The 16,880-nt window shown below is 41.5% G+C and overlaps 1 protein-coding gene across 2 annotated transcripts in view; it reads left to right on the forward strand.

Annotated features, from left to right (window-relative positions):
* GPC6 (glypican 6) overlaps window positions 1-13,581 on the forward strand; it is a 1,398,086-nt gene extending 1,384,505 nt beyond the window's left edge. For both annotated transcript variants that reach the window (XM_073580450.1, XM_073580451.1), the window contains exons 8-10: window positions 2,760-2,896; window positions 6,472-6,647; window positions 12,946-13,581. In XM_073580450.1, the coding sequence (XP_073436551.1) occupies window positions 2,760-2,896; window positions 6,472-6,647; window positions 12,946-13,148 (516 nt within the window). In that variant the 3' untranslated portion in view covers window positions 13,149-13,581. The remainder of the gene's footprint in view (window positions 1-2,759; window positions 2,897-6,471; window positions 6,648-12,945) is intronic.
* The last annotated feature ends 3,299 nt before the right edge of the window (window positions 13,582-16,880 follow it).

Consider the following 16,880-nt stretch of genomic DNA (forward strand, 5'->3'; position numbering starts at 1 on the left):
CCGTCGAAGGAAATTGTGAAGAATGCAACATGCCAACACCACAGAGTCTATGGATTCTAGCTTCAGGTTTATAGGTGTGTGGAACACTCTGAAGCGGTTGGCCATGATGCCAAAAGGATTTTCGACAACACATCGTGCCCTTGACAACCGGTAGTTAAAAATTCTTCTTTCGTCCGTCAGACTTTTTTGTGGGTATGGTTTGACAAGATTTTCATGCAGGGGGAAGGCTTTGTCCCCCACAAAAATAAAATTTAGGTTGCCTCTAGTGTCAGTATTGGGAGGCAAGTGCAGGTCACCGTTAGTCAATCGGTCACCAAAAATTGTGTGCTCCAGAACGCCACTATCCGAAACCCTGCCGTTCATTCCTACATCAACGTTAATAAACTCATAATTGGCATTAACAAGGGCCATCAGGATAATGCGGAAATAGCTCTTGTAGTTGTAATAATACGATCCGCTGTTAGGTGGTTGCGTGATCCGTACATGTTTTCCGTCCAAAGCCCCACCACAATTAGGGAACTGCCAAATGAGCTCAAATTGAGAAGATATTTTTTGCCATTCTGCCTCCATTTTCGGAAACGGCATGTAGCTCCGTAGACTTTGTACTATTGCCTTGCATGTCTCTGGAATTAAACTGCTGAGCAAAAACTTCGAAACTGCAGCTGAAAATTGCAAGTCTTGAAGAGAGCGTCCGGTGGCAAGGTATCACAGTGTCACTGCCAATCTTTTGTCTGCCGGGACAGCTGTACGCATCACTGTGTACTTACGTTCAATAAGTGGCTTTACACTCTCCAGTAAGAGTTGGAAGGATTCCTCAGACATACGAAGATAGTTCCGGAAATCGTGCGGATTATTCTCCTGCAACTCTCGCACTAATTGCATATGTGAGAATTTAGCCCTCTGCTGCAGCCATTCCCAGGTCCACATGCGACGCTTTCGTTTGGAACGCCTCTCTCGCATCTGTTCCTCTTGTTGCCGATCTCCCTCCATCAGTAACGCAGCAACAACAACCACACGCTCCGCAGTGTTCATATTCATGCTGTGCAAACTGCAAAATAAATGGTAATGATCAGAAATGTGGATAAAACACCAAGAAAAATTATTATAACTGGACGTGTTTAAATAATAACATTGCAAATTACGGGTAGCTGACTTAATTATTAATAAGGTAATGGTAACAACAAAGATCCAACAATGGCAGGGGCGGGCGCGGCTGGAAAACTTAAATGGCTGCCCATGAAAAACCCTATGTTAACACAGATAGAAGCCAAACAGTCCACAATTTTCGTTCAAGGGTAAAAGCCTAATAAAAGGTAGAATACAGTTAGGATTACAGGGGTGCGTGGGTGCGGATGGAAAAGTATAATGGCTAACTATGTGAAAGCATTAAATTATTTAAAATCGTGTAATGATTTAATAGAATACTTAGATGGCCTATAAATGGAAAGGCTACTAAAAAACTACAATGGCGTGGGTGGGCGCGTCAGGGAAAAAATATGGCAGCATATAAAAAAGCATAACATAATTTAGAATCTAGTTAGGATTTAATAAAATTGATAGATGGCCTATAAATGTTAACGCTTACAAAAACAGTACAATGGCGGGGGCGGGCGTGGCTGTATAAGTAAAATGGCTGCCCATACTAAAAATGAAGGAAAGAGAAGCCAAGTACCCCCCATTACCGTTTAAGTGTTAAAGCAGCTAAAATATCTAGAATAGAATTTTTTAAAAAACAAAAACAAAAAAAAACGCATCCTTTTATGAGACACCAAACAATGCCTACCTTGCAAAGACGGAGCAAAATCCTGAAAATAGGTGAAAAGACAATTAAATCACGCAGTAGCGACTTCGACAGGGTCGATGGAGCAGGAAAAACGCAGTCGTGACTCGCATGGCAACACAGCAGCTATACACCAGCTCTCCACAGCGCTCAGGAACAATGGAATGGGAGCGATGCTACGGAGTCTTTTATGACAAAGTCGCTGTTGCGGGCACCAATTGGAGCTCAGGGGGCGTTGCAAAGCAAAAGTTAAATCACGCCCACGTTGCAGAGTTCTGAGTCGCCAACATGGTCCTCATCGTTGATAAAGGGCGTCAAACACAGCGATGCATGTTGGTCAGCGGGACGCCAGCGATCAAAAAATGATCCTGGACGTTCGAGCACGATCAGCAACATTGCAGCAGGGCGCCGATCGCTGCCGCGTGTCACACTTAGCGAGATCGCTACCAATGTCGCTGTTGCGTCACAAAATCGGTGTCGTTATAGCGATATCGCTAGCGATCGCGCTGTGTGTAACGGGGGCTTTAGACCTCATGAGGCTGGTGTATTTAGATTGAACGTCAATGGCTATTTAATCCTTTTTCATATTTCCACTTAATCTCTGCCCCACACTAGCCTGAATGACTGCTCCTCAGTGTACCTCCTACTGCTGAGATCTCACAGTGCCCATTACAAGCTGTAGCTGTATGTCAGGCTGGGGGAGTGGAGACTGAATCCACTTGGACTCATCATGAGATGTCTATTTCTGAACTCATGAAATGCACATTTCACTCTCAGGCTAACACAGCTATTTTGTCACGGTCATTAAAGTAAATACACCAGTCTCTGCAGATTTACATAATCTAATAATAATAAATCTCTAATAATTTATACAGTTTGTATTGTGAAATCTATTGACTGATCTGCGTTAGTATACACTAACTATTATATATTTCTTTTACACATCCAATTAATTATCACATTTATCGTTTACTTGCAGGTAACAGAGATCAAAGACAGGTTGAAGATTTCAAAGAAAATGTGGTCCACTTTGCCTCATTCCATCTGTAAGGAAGAGAGAATAACAGGAGCAGAGTCCAATCAAGAGCAGTGCTGGAATGGTCATAGCAAAGCTCGGTAATCTCAATAAATATTGTTGTAAAGCCTAGTAAATATTATACAGTATGTTTTGGAAATATAGAATCCTACGGGATGCATTCAGCAGTAATGTATGTAAAAAATTACAAAGATCTTTCTGCAAAAAAGTTAATTTAATTTAAATATTTATTTGATCCCTCTGACACTAGAGCTCATTTTCTAGTGAATCCCTAATGATCTTTATCCACATGCAAGTAACTCCTCTTTGTAAATAAAATCTGTCAGCCAAATTTTTCCTATGTAATCCGAGGACAGTATGAGGTAGGGACTGAGACACTGAATTCAATGATGTGCCATTTATTAAGCTGTGTGCTGGAATTTATTTACACTGAACATTTTATCACTAGGAGATTATCATTGTCAGGTCTGATGTGCACAGACTGCTCATCCGACTCCGCCCCCTCCTCTGATAAGCAGCTCACTGTCAATAGACAATGTACATACAAAGCCTGCTGTGGGTGGGGTTAGCTCTATGAGCTCTGCTATTTGCCACATGTAAAAACATGTCACAACTGCTGCACCCAGTAAACTATGTGATACATAGTTGGATTCAGGGTCTCTTTTCCAACATTATGCTACTGTCAGATAAGGCACAATATACTCCACCAACAAACACACATGGTAGCAATTGTCATATCAGTCAGTGTGCAGGATTACAGTTCAGGACACACCAAAACATTTTCAAAGAAAAAACGGTTGCCGATGGCAACAAAGATTTACTAGTCCACAAAAATAGTACTATTAAACAGGCAAAACTTTATTGGTTAAAATTCATACAAAAGAAGTTTAAATAGATCTACACATGGATTTGGTATGGGGGACAGATTGAATGGTTGTGCAAAGAATGAAGCTGTATTAATGAATGGCCGCACAACTCCCTAGGACCCATGGAAGAGGCTACATAGTAAATTCAAGGCAATCATATAAATAAATTAATAGTATTATAGAGCCAATTTTCCAGGTAAAGATAGCTGGAGAATGTGTCCTCACCACATAAATGAAGGCACCGCCGAAACGCGTGTCGGAGTTGGCCGGCACATCCTCCCGGACCACTTTCTGGAGCCTGAGCCTGCTACTTCCAACCAGGTAACACATCTATGATACCAGCAAGTAAATTTTGCATTGAGAGTTCATTTATTTGGTGAGGACACATTCTCCAGCTATCTTTACCTGGCAAATTGGCTCTATAATACTATTAATTTAATTATATGATTGCTTTGCATTTACTATGTAGCTCCTTTCATGGGTCCTAGGGAGTTGTGCGGCCATTCATTAATACAGCTTCATTCTTTGCACAAGCATGCCATCTGTCCCCCATACCAAATCTGTGTGTAGATCTATTTATTCTTCTTTTGTATGAATTTTAACCAATAAAGTTTTGCCTGTTTAATAGTACTATTTTTGTGGACTATTACATCTTTGTTGCCATCGGCAACTGTTTTTTCTTTGATACTGTCAGATAAGGTAGCAAAAACCTGCTAACATATTCCCTTTAAATGCATTTATCTGGTAATACATCTTAGTAACTAGTCCATCTCTGATTTCTGAAATCTCAAAGCAGAATTACCTGTGAATTATGGGCACTAAAGGTGCAGAGATGTTGAAGGATATTCACTTTACAATTTTTACATTACATTTAAGTTGCAGAACCTATTTAATAACTGCTTTATAGTAAAGAAAAAAGTAAGCAGTAGTCGCAAAATCAAAATGTTTGTGGTTAGAGAAAGGTAAATGTACATTCTGGTTGTTATTTGGGATCAGAAATGAATTTTCCAAACCTGGAATTTTGTGTTGTTCTATGAATCACTTCGGATAATTTAAGTACTGCGATACTTCCTTACATCCACATCTCTTTCCCTCCTTCTTGTGCACCTTAATATTATTAAATAAATTAACCAGAATCAGTAAAAAGATAATAAAGTGAATGTACTTGGTTAAAAATGACTTTAAAGAAAAGTATAACTGATGAAAGTGACTAACATGACAGACAGTAAAAACTGATAAATGGAAAAATGCAAGCTTGAAAAACAATAGGAGAGGACTCATTTTTCACTGATTTAGGGAGAGTTCACATGTGGCTTTTTTTCGCGTTTCCGCGGCGGTTTTAACCGCGCGATTTTGCCGCGAAAAATAAGCATCCCATGCATTCCTATGGGATTCCGCAATGCTGTGCTAATGCTGCGGTTTTTACAGCGGCGGAATCACTTTGCGGTAAAAAAACGACTGTCCTCCGGGCTTTGGGTACCATATCCCTGTAAAAAATAGAATTTAAAATAAAAAATATTGTTATTCTCACCTTCCGACGTCCCGCGCAGCCTTCCCGCCTCTCTCCACACTCCCGGTCCCAGTAAGCCTTTGCGAGCGATTACATCCTTTCTCGCGGGATCGCGAAGTCTCGCGGTCATTCGCAAGATGTCGCGATCCTGCGAGAACAGACGTCATCGCGGTAATTGTCGCAAAGGATTACTGGGACCGGGAGCGTGGAGAGAGGCGGGAAGGCTGCGCGGGACGTCGGAAGGTGAGAATAACAATATTTTTTTTATTATTATTATTATTTACATTCTATCTTTTACTATTGATGCCGCATAGGCGGCCTCAATAGTAAAAAGTTGGTCACACTCATCAAACACTATGTTTGACGAGTGTGACCAACCTGTCTATCAGTTGTCCAAGCGATGCTCCAGATCGCTTGGAAAACGCTAGCAATTCTGCAAGCTAATTACGCTTGCAAAATGCTAGTTTTTCCGTGGGAAAATCGCGGGAATTTAAAATGCGATTTTCCCGCGGAATGGAATTCCGGAATTCTCGCGGTAATTTCCGCGAGAGTTCTGCTACGTGTGAACCCAGCCTTAAGTAGCTGCGCAGACTAGAGAGAGTCCTTCAGATGATTTACTCTCTATGGTCTTTTATAACATTAGTGATGATTATATTTGGGAAAAGGGATAGTTCATCATTAGAAATGAAAACAAGCATCATAAAGCGGCATCCTGCAAAAATAAACCCATTCAATCAAAGTGCTATTATAGCATTTAATCTATCCGATGTTTTTCAATACTGAAAATTTCCATGCTGACAAATTATTCATGATATTGAACTGTGTTGCTTCTCGTGCAATGCAGCCGAGAGCTACACAGCGATAAGTGATCTCATACAGATTAATGTTCTTTACATCCTGTGTGATGGGAAAATGAAAGCAGACGAGGACAAAGCTCATGGATTTCTAAAAAAAAAATGTTCCTAGCCATGGAAATCTTAACTGCAGCCACTGATTAAAATAATTCATAGCATTGGATCCTTTTATTTCATTTTTACAAGTGCCCTACTGTGAAATTACTGTAATACTCAAATAGACTTTTTGCTAGTTCTCCACTACATTGAAACCTGTGAAAAATGAAGAGCGGTGCCTGAGAGACAAGGAATGACTTCTGTGATCCGAGACAGAATGGCTGCCAACATGAGAAATCCTTGAAAAAGAAGGGCAGGATCCTGTCTTCCAGAACTGCGCTTCCTTAGAAATTGACTTTTATGAAATTAACTACAGTTTGACTTTCCAGGTACCTGCCTGAAGTCATGACGGATGGCCTGATAAATCAGATCAATAATCCGGAGGTGGATGTAGACATCACAAGGCCGGACACATTCGTTAGACAGCAAATAATGGCACTCCGAGCAATGACAAATAAGCTGAGGAACGCTCTCACTGGAAATGATGTCAACTTTCAAGATACAAGTAAGCTGAAGACGTTCTTATGTACAAAATGTACATTTTTAAGTGATGACTGATTTTAATGCCATTTTTTGCTACTTGTATCGCCTTGATTTAAGTAGTAATAGCAACTGCTTTCTGGAAAGCTCAGGTGATGATTACACCAAGCAGTTTTTAGCAAACACAGAGAGAAGATAGAAAAAAAATTATAATAATTTAAAAACTATTATAAATGCATCCCATGTGCCTCGAGGACTATCCCTAAGAGATCACATCGCCATTGTTATTTATATATTATGTTCTGTTTAAATAGAGGCATCATATTCCACAGCGCTTTACATACATTACCATCACTATCCCCACTGGGGCTCACAATCTACATTCCCTACCAGTAAGTCTTTGGAGTGTGGGAGGAAACCGGAGTACTGGGAGGAAACGCACCATGTCTCTTAAGTGATGAGAACCTTTAAAAATGACGCCTGCCAAAAAAACTGCTTTTTTACCTAGCAACAAGATGGTGAATTAGCCTAAGGGTCATAGAAAGGAAGCAGGGGGAGAAAAGACAGTAGCCCATTATGTCCTCGAAGGCAAGACTTTACCCCTTATTAGAAAATGCTCATTAAACCCAAGATAAATGATACCCTGCCTGACTCAGCACCATTAAAACTGGATTGGATTTAGCTACATGCAAGCGTAGAACAGTTATTAGTGATAAAGGAACATTAAACCAAGAAATAAATGATTACGTTAACAAGAAATATAGCTTTCATGGTTTGTTGAGAAATGAATGCCTAAAAACATGTTTAAAGCTTTTTAGCAGTTTTAGAGATCACAGAAATGTTCACAGACAATATAACATGGTATGTCTGAGAAATAGAAACCTACAACATTTTTAAAAGCTTTTGTTCACATTTATAGATCACAGAAATGTTCACAGACAAAGTAATACTGTCTGAGAAATGAAAGCCTACAAAATTTTTAAAAGCTTTTTTTAGCAGTTTCAGAGGTGTATCTAGGCTTTCTGGCACCCGGGGCAAGAATTCAGTTCGGCCCCCCCCCCCAAGCACACATGCGATTTGCACACTTAGAAATGTACCGATGAACTGCTTTCCCTAACGCCAGGTTCACATAGCTTTAACCAGCCCTATCAATGCATAGCGTTGACGGGCTGGGTTAACGCTATAGCATAACGCGATATGCTGATGATTCATCAGTGCTAGCGGTGACATGCTATACCACTAGCGCTGATGAATCATCGACATTAGCTGTGACGGAGCCTCAGACGCTGCAGGCCGCATCCGAGGCTCCGTCAGTGCTTAACGGCACATCGCGAATGTGTGCTGCTTTACGGCATACGTCACAATGCGCCACACAATGGTGGGGTATGGCAGCGTTAACAGACTGCGTTACACCGCATTATACCGCAGTGTAATGCAGTCCGTTAAATGGACTGCCATAGCACAGTGAGAACCCGGCCTAATGTTCTCAAAGTTCAGTGAAAAACTGAGAGAAGCAGGAAGAAAAGCTCGTTGTCACAGGACCATAAGTATGAAAATCGCATATGAGTGAAGTGTCCATGTGATGACTACTGGAACCTGCAGTGTAAAGTATAGCGTGGCACTACTACAGGGTGCACAAGTAGGTTACCCAGACCAAAGTGAATAATAAAGTAACTTGGCACTCAACTGAATGATCCTTTCAAGACAAGATTTTATTTTGGCAGTCACAAAAGATGTTTCGGCCTACAACTGGCCTTCGTCAGTCTGCTGTAATTAGTTCAAAAATATACAAAAGGCAAAATCATAATGTATCCTCACAATCGGTACAACGAGATGTAGTATGCATTTACAATTAATATGTCCAGACATACAGCATAATACAAAAGTACATATAAAATGAAACACGTTGACTCTGTGATGATATATAAGGAGAACCAAGTGGGAGAGAAGTAGACAAATTAAAAAATGGCGGCCTACCCGACTGCAGCAAATAATGAGAAAAACGGAAGACTGTGTAAGTTCCTATAATGGAAAACAAGGTGGTTCAAGATTGTCCAATCGGATGGACGAGATAATAAAGTGCAGTGCTGAAGAAATCATACCTATTATGAGACTGTGGTTTGGAGGTCACTACAATATCCAACCGTCTATAAGACGTATTGTGCTCTATTAGATAAAATTATAAAGTGGGTGAGTAAACAATTTGTGGTAATTCATTAGAGAGAAAGAGTGACAAATAGAAATATACACCTGGTAAAATTGGAAAATATTGATGTTGGTAATGGAGATTGAATCCCTGAGGTTCACATTATGATTTTGCCTTTTGTATATTTTTTAACTAATTACAGCAGACTGAAGAAGGCCAGTTGTAGGCCGAAACGTCTTTTGTGACTGCCAAAATAAAATCTTGTCTTGAAAGGATCATTCAGTTGAGTGCCAAGTTACTTTATTATTACTCGAACCTGCAGAGCTGAATCCTGACATTGCAGGCTTCTGAATTCTCACAACGAATGCACTGCACACTTTTAGGATTCTCCCGTACCGGTGGCAAGAGTACACGGTCATGTCAGCACAAGCATGTGATTTATATACTTCTGGCCACATTCCGACTAAACGTGCCTGGCCTCGCTCCGTTCATTTTCATGGAGTGAGGCTACACATGTCTTGTCAGCATGTGACTGCATGTATGTAAATTACCAGCATGAGAGAATCCTGACAGCGTTCAGTGAGCACTGTGAGAATTCAGAAGTCTGAAGTCACAAGGAATGACTGCAGACTCATCACAAACCTGGACAACCCCTTTAATGTTCCTAACATAAATAAAAACATGATAATAAGTTAATATGCTTGAAATTAGTCCAAATACCACATATATTCTGGCACTTCAAAATATCAGAAACAAACATTTTCGGGCCAATATACCATGGAGGCACCAAAAATCATGAAGAGATGCAGTATGACAATAAAATATCAAATTTTATTGAAAAAACATTAAAAATATTATAAAATTACAAAAATGCCCAGCAGGAGGCGCTCAAAACATTCATGCCATTAGTTATTATAGTCACACAGACAAATGTGAATCCTTGCACATAAGTAATTATAAATAATTTCCAACAAGAGTATAATATCTCTATAAATGTAGAGAATATTCACACCACAGTATTAAAAAATATATTGAATATAAATCAGGCCCGATATATGTAACTCAATTAAATAACCTCAGTGTCAAAATAACTGAATATATTGTGACAAAAAAAAATACTGTGTGGAAATAATCTGTGACAACACTACAGGCAACTCACTCATTTAATAGAGACCCACTTTAAATTGCACCTGAATGAAGGTAACCCAGTCTGATACATGCTGCAGGTAAAAGTAAATGACCACAATGTCAGCATGATTAAATAATATCACAGCTGAGAAAGTACTAGAGGATTGCTGCATAAATCCACAAAGGTTCAAAATAAAGATAAAAAGGGTAATACCTATGAAAACGCTGATGCCAGGTCTCTGGTGAATGTGAATGACGCGACCTCCTTCACCCCAACACGTGTTTTGCACTACCTTCTTCCAGGGGCGTCTCTACAATATATAATATTCTCTACATTTGTAGAGATATTATACTCTTGTTGGAAATTATTTATAATTACTTATGTGCAAGGATTCACATTTGTCTGTGTGACTATAATAACTAATGGCATGAATGTTTTGAGCGCCTCCTGCTAGGCATTTTTGTAATTTTATAATATTTTTAATGTTTTTTCAATAAAGTTTGATATTTTATTCTCATACTGGATCTCTTCATGATTTTTGGTGCCGTCATGGTATATTGGCCAGAAAATGATGTTAGTATCACAATAATGTTTACATCCAGTTACCTTATAGATGACGTCGTCTCTGGAGTCGTTCTCTTTCTTGTCCAGACCCCATGATGAGTTTTCTCAACCACAGCCATCTCTGCAGACTTCCATCTTCTCCGGTCTTCTGCAGCAACTCTCCACACGATCCCCTTAAAGATAGAAGTGTCATTATAATGCTCCTAAATAAAAATATCTGCAATATACTGTCGCCTCACAGTATTCCCCTCCCTCCTCATACTGTCTCCTCTAACATCCCACTGTTCACCATACTGTCTCCTCATATATTTACCCCCTCACTCTCTATACTGTCTGCTCACACAAACTCCTGACTCCCCATACTGTGTCTGCACACATCCCATCACCCTCACTCCCCATACTGTGTCGACATACATTTTTCCCATCGCTACTCATACTGTGTCCACATACAATCACCTGTTCACTCCCCATACTGTCTGCACCCATCCCCCACTCACCATTCTTTGTCTGCACCCATCCCCCATACTATTTCCTCATACATACATACTCTTCATTTTGTGTCCTCAAATCTCCACACACACATTAAATCCCTCATCCCTACTCCAAATCCCCACACACACATTAAATCCCCCTATCCCCATGCCAATTCTCCCACACATTTACTAACCCCATCCCCACTCTAAATCCCCCACACACATTAAATAACCCCCATCCCCACTCTAAATCCCCCCACACATTAAATAACCCCATCCCCACTCCAAATGCCCCACACAATAAATAACCCCCCCACCCCAATCCAAAATGCCCCCACACTTTAAATAACCCACCCACCCCCACTCCAAATGCCCCCACACATTAAATAACCCCCATCCCCACTATAAATCCCCCCACACATTAAATAACCCCCATCCCCACTCCAAATTCCCCCACACATTAAATAACACCCATCCCCACTCCAAATGCCCCACACATTAAATAACCCCCCATCCCCACACCAATTCCCCCCACACAATAAATAACTCCCCCATCCCCACTCTAAATCCCCCCACACATAAAGTGACCCCATCCCCACTCCTATTCCCCCCACACTTTATGTATACCACCCTTAATCTTCAGTGGTTTCTTCAGCTCCAGAGTGGAGCACACTTACCACCAGTGTCCTGGGCGCCGGCGAGTGACATCAGCAGCGTGATCACATGACCTGATCACGCTGCTGACATCGCTCTGACCCAGTGGTCAGAGCTTCAATTGTACTGGCGTCTGACAGCCGACAGAGAACAACCAACTCCCAGGCCGGGGGGCAGCAGACTGCAGCCACCAGGGGAGACACTGTAGACCGCCGCATTAGGCAGCCCGACTGTGCCCCCCTGCTGGCTGTGCCCAGGGCACATGCCATGGCAACCCCCCATATGCCTCTGAGCAGTTTTAGAGATCACAGAAATGTACTCCACACTACGGAATAGTGCATGACTGAGAAATGTAGCCCAGTAAAATGTTTCACTCAAACACAACACATGATATTTGATGGATCAAAATATATAAAAAAAAATTCAGCCCCCATAAAAAAACTGCAGCTTTATATTTGCCAATGGACTGCAAAGGGCTAATCCATGTCTACAGACTGTATTATGTCACTCTTCCTGCTTCTGCGACTCTCTCTTCCTCCCTAGGCTAAATTATTGATTGTGATACAAACGATTAGCTCTTAGAAGGGCTGTTAGTATGATGGTTCAGCTTCAGCATCAGTATCAACACTACATGCATATGATTCATTAAACTGTGTATACAGGCCTAGATGAGCACTCTCTCCCTCCAATACGAAGTGTCACAGATCTGTGCAATCATGCTAGTGTGCAGAGCCTGGAAGCACCTGTCCTTTTATAATCCCTGATGATGTCAGATGGCCAACTAATCACAGTAATGCCACAACCAAGATGGCCACAGCATTACAGTGACTCTTAGGCAATCCCCGCATGCTTATTGGCTGCATAACAGATGCCAAAGATGTGGGGCAGGGATTCGAGTTTTACATCAAGCATTGACCATTACTCGCCAAGTAACGAGCACATCCGAGCACCCTGATACTCGAGTAATAACCGAGTAACTCTGAGCATGTTCACCCATCCCTCCCTAAAAATTAGTATGTAATGTACACCAAAAATAGTTTTAACTGTTGGAAGATAGGGGGAACAAAACTATGTTTCATAGTTCCAGCTTTCAGAGCATACACTTAGTTACAAATGAGCTATGCCCCATATACATACAGTAAAGCCACATTATTGACTGTATTTCAAAGCATGCCCAAAAGTCTACCCACATGTCCACTATTAGTAATACTGGAATTATTCTCTAGGTGTTCAATATATATTGATATTGTAGCTTTATAGTCTTTGTGTATGTTGCTGGCACTGATAAGGTATGCAAACACGACTATTACATAAGAACTGACTAGTATACAGATATTTGTCTATCTTGTTCTCAAAGGTGAAGAAACAAGTGGCTCAGGGAGTGGCAGTGGCTGCACGGATGACATCTGTCCCACGGAGTATGACTACATCACTACAGAAGCTCTACCCTTTGAACCAGACAGGAGAGAGCTGGAATATTCTGCGGCACCTGCTCTTAAACAGTCGCTCATTGTACTGTTCACATCAATTGTCCTAGTACTGGGGAGACAATGGAGATAATCAAAACACTTCCAGGACAACAGCAGAAACTGTTTTAGTTATGAAAATAGTCAATTATCTTCTTTTTATGACACACCTGGACAATGGACCATTTCCCACCAAATGCTGACAATTTTCTACTTACATTCTTCTTATCACCGTGTCTCTTTATTTCTTTACTCCAGCAGAAATCTCACTACAAATGTTCCTAAATAAACGTCTTCATTCCCAGACTTTTTAGCACGTAAATTCTGTTGATTTTGGAAAATATTGGATTTTATCTGTACATATATATACACATGTACATATATATATAACTGTGAATACACTGGGCACATGTTCATTCTGAATTAATTAAATGGGCAGAGGACACATATACCACCCATTAAATATTAATGTGGCTTATAATATATTTATTTTATAATTCCAGCTAAATAAATTATTTATAGCTTTTTCTTTTTTTCCAAAAATAAGGACTGTTAGTGATTGTGAGATCTTCTATTCATCAATAATTGATAGCCTTCCATTACGTGTCTTTAAAGGTGCTCACAGACTTTGGCTATTTCCTCCCTGCTTCAATTCACTTTTTAATTTGTTATTTTTACCTTTTTTGTATTTCTATGTTTTATTATTTTTTATCTAAAAAATATACTTCTATTAATACAGTATAATGAAAAAACTCATAATATGGCAACACGTGGGACATGTACAGTATATTGCATGCAAAGAATGAAATCAGATATAGCCAGGACAAAGCAGGGCTTTCTCCCAGAGTTGTAAAATGGATGTCTGTAAACATCAGTATTTTAGGCTACTTTCACATTTGCGTTTTTTTGCGCTGCGTTTTTTGCGCACACAAACGCATTAAAAAAACACATACAAACGCTGCGTTTTTTGCAGCATTTTTGTGCGCATGAAGCAAAAAAACGCAGCGTTTGTATGCATTTGCAAGCGTTTTCAATGCGTTTGCGTTTTTTGCACAGTGTTTGTCTTCACCAAAAAAAAAAACTAGATAGTAGAGTTGAGCGAAACGGGTCGAAAAAATTCAAAAGTCGCCGACTTTTGGCAAAGTCGGGTTTCATGAAACGAAACCTGACCCTAGGATGAGGTCGGCCACGAGGTCGGCGACTTACGCGCCAAAGTCGCGTTTCAAAAGTTTGTTTTGCGCTCTTTTTCAGCCAATCAGGATCCACGGACACTGTGGGCAACGTGATGACATAGGCACGGGTCACCACCATCTTTCAGAAGGGCATGCAAGTGATTGGCTTGCTTTGGTGGGCGTCACAGGGGGTATAAAAGGGCGTGCACGCCGACCGCCATCTTACTTCTGCCGATCTCAGTATAGGGAGAGGTTGCTGCTGATTCTGTAGGGAGAGCATTAGGCAGGGAAGAAGACCAAAAAACTGCTTCTGCTGCTAGCGATTTGGCCTGCACAACACACCAGTCACTGTGTGTGCAGTGCAAGGGGAGGCTATATAGTGGTGTATCAGTGGTGTTGGTTGTTGGGCTGCCTTTTAAGGCTTCCTGACAGGCTGGCATTGCTGTTTACCCACTGCTCCGCAAACTGCTTTTTTAAAAGCAATCCAATCTCCCTTATCCTCTAGTCACTTAGGTCACAGCTGTGCCATCGAGCTTGTCACATAGCGCTCAGATATTCATTGTGCCTCACACAATCCAAAAGTGTCCAGTGTCCAAAAGTGTGTGCAGAGATTCAAACTCTCACTTATCCTCTAGTCACTTAGGTCACAGCTGTGCCATCGAGCTTGTCACATAGCGCTCAGATATTCATTGGGCCTCACACAATCCAAAAGTGTCCAGTGTCCAAAAGTGTGTGCAGAGATTCAAAATCTCACTTATTCTCTAGTCACTTAGGTCACAGCTGTGCCATCGAGCCTGTCACATAGCGCTCAGATATTCATTGGGCCTCACACAATCCAAAAGTGTCCAGTGTCCAAAAGTGTGTGCAGAGATTCAAAATCTCACTTATTCTCTAGTCACTTAGGTCACAGCTGTGCCATCGAGCTTGTCACATAGCGCTCAGATATTCATTGGGCCTCACACAATCCAAAAGTGTCCAGTGTCCAAAAGTGTGTGCAGAGATTCAAACTCTCACTTATCCTCTAGTCACTTAGGTCACAGCTGTGCCATCGAGCTTGTCACATAGCGCTCAGATATTCATTGGGCCTCACACAATCCAAAAGTGTCCAGTGTCCAAAAGTGTGTGCAGAGATTCAAACTCTCACTTATCCTCTAGTCACTTAGGTCACAGCTGTGCCATCGAGCCTGTCACATAGCGCTCAGATATTCATTGGGCCTCACACAATCCAAAAGTGTCCAGTGTCCAAAAGTGTGTGCAGAGATTCAAACTCTCACTTATCCTCTAGTCACTTAGGTCACAGCTGTGCCATCGAGCTTGTCACATAGCACTCAGATATTCATTGGGCCTCACACAATCCAAAAGTGTCCAGTGTCCAAAAGTGTGTGCAGAGATTCAAACTCTCACTTATCCTCTAGTCACTTAGGTCACAGCTGTGCCATCGAGCTTGTCACATAGCCCTCAGATATTCATTGGGCCTCACACAATCCAAAAGTGTCCAGTGTCCAAAAGTGTGTGCAGAGATTCAAAATCTCACTTATTCTCTAGTCACTTAGGTCACAGCTGTGCCATCGAGCCTGTCACATAGCGCTCAGATATCAGTGGGCCTCACACAATCCAAAAGTGTCCAGTGTCCAAAAGTGTGTGCAGAGATTCAAACTCTCACTTATCCTCTAGTCACTTAGGTCACAGCTGTGCCATCGAGCTTGTCACATAGCGCTCAGATATTCTTTGGGCCTCACACAATCCAAAAGTGTCCAGTGTCCAAAAGTGTGTGCAGAGATTCAAACTCTCACTTATCCTCTAGTCACTTAGGTCACAGCTGTGCCATCGAGCTTGTCACATAGCGCTCAGATATTCATTGGGCCTCACACAATCCAAAAGTGTCCAGTGTCCAAAAGTGTGTGCAGAGATTCAAAATCTCACTTATTCTCTAGTCACTTAGGTCACAGCTGTGCCATCGAGCCTGTCACATAGCGCTCAGATATCAGTGGGCCTCACACAATCCAAAAGTGTCCAGTGTCCAAAAGTGTGTGCAGAGATTCAAACTCTCACTTATCCTCTAGTCACTTAGGTCACAGCTGTGCCATCGAGCTTGTCACATAGCGCTCAGATATTCATTGGGCCTCACACAATCCAAAAGTGTCCAGTGTCCAAAAGTGTGTGCAGAGATTCAAACTCTCACTTATCCTCTAGTCACTTAGGTCACAGCTGTGCCATCGAGCTTGTCACATAGCGCTCAGATATTCATTGGGCCTCACACAATCCAAAAGTGTCCAGTGTCCAAAAGTGTGTGCAGAGATTCAAAATGTCACTTATTCTCTAGTCACTTAGGTCACAGCTGTGCCATCGAGCCTGTCACATAGCGCTCAGATATCAGTGGGCCTCACACAATCCAAAAGTGTCCAGTGTCCAAAAGTGTGTGCAGAAATTCAAAATCTCCCCTGTCCTATAGACACCTTGTTTTACATACTATATAGTTTGTTGGATTTTGTCTACATTTCTACCAAAAATGAGGAAGGCTGGTGGAAGAGGCCGTGGAATTGGGCGGGGGTTGGCAGCTGGTAATGATGGTGTTGGTGGTGGATCTGATGGTAGTGGCAAGAGCAAAATAGGACCGAATGCAGGAGGTGTTGAGCCTGCGTCATCGTCTGGCT

The sequence above is a fragment of the Dendrobates tinctorius genome, unplaced genomic scaffold, assembly GCF_039654945.1.
Source record: "Dendrobates tinctorius isolate UK_male_01 unplaced genomic scaffold, ASM3965494v1 ptg000064l, whole genome shotgun sequence".
In the NCBI taxonomy this organism is placed as follows: domain Eukaryota; kingdom Metazoa; phylum Chordata; class Amphibia; order Anura; family Dendrobatidae; genus Dendrobates; species Dendrobates tinctorius.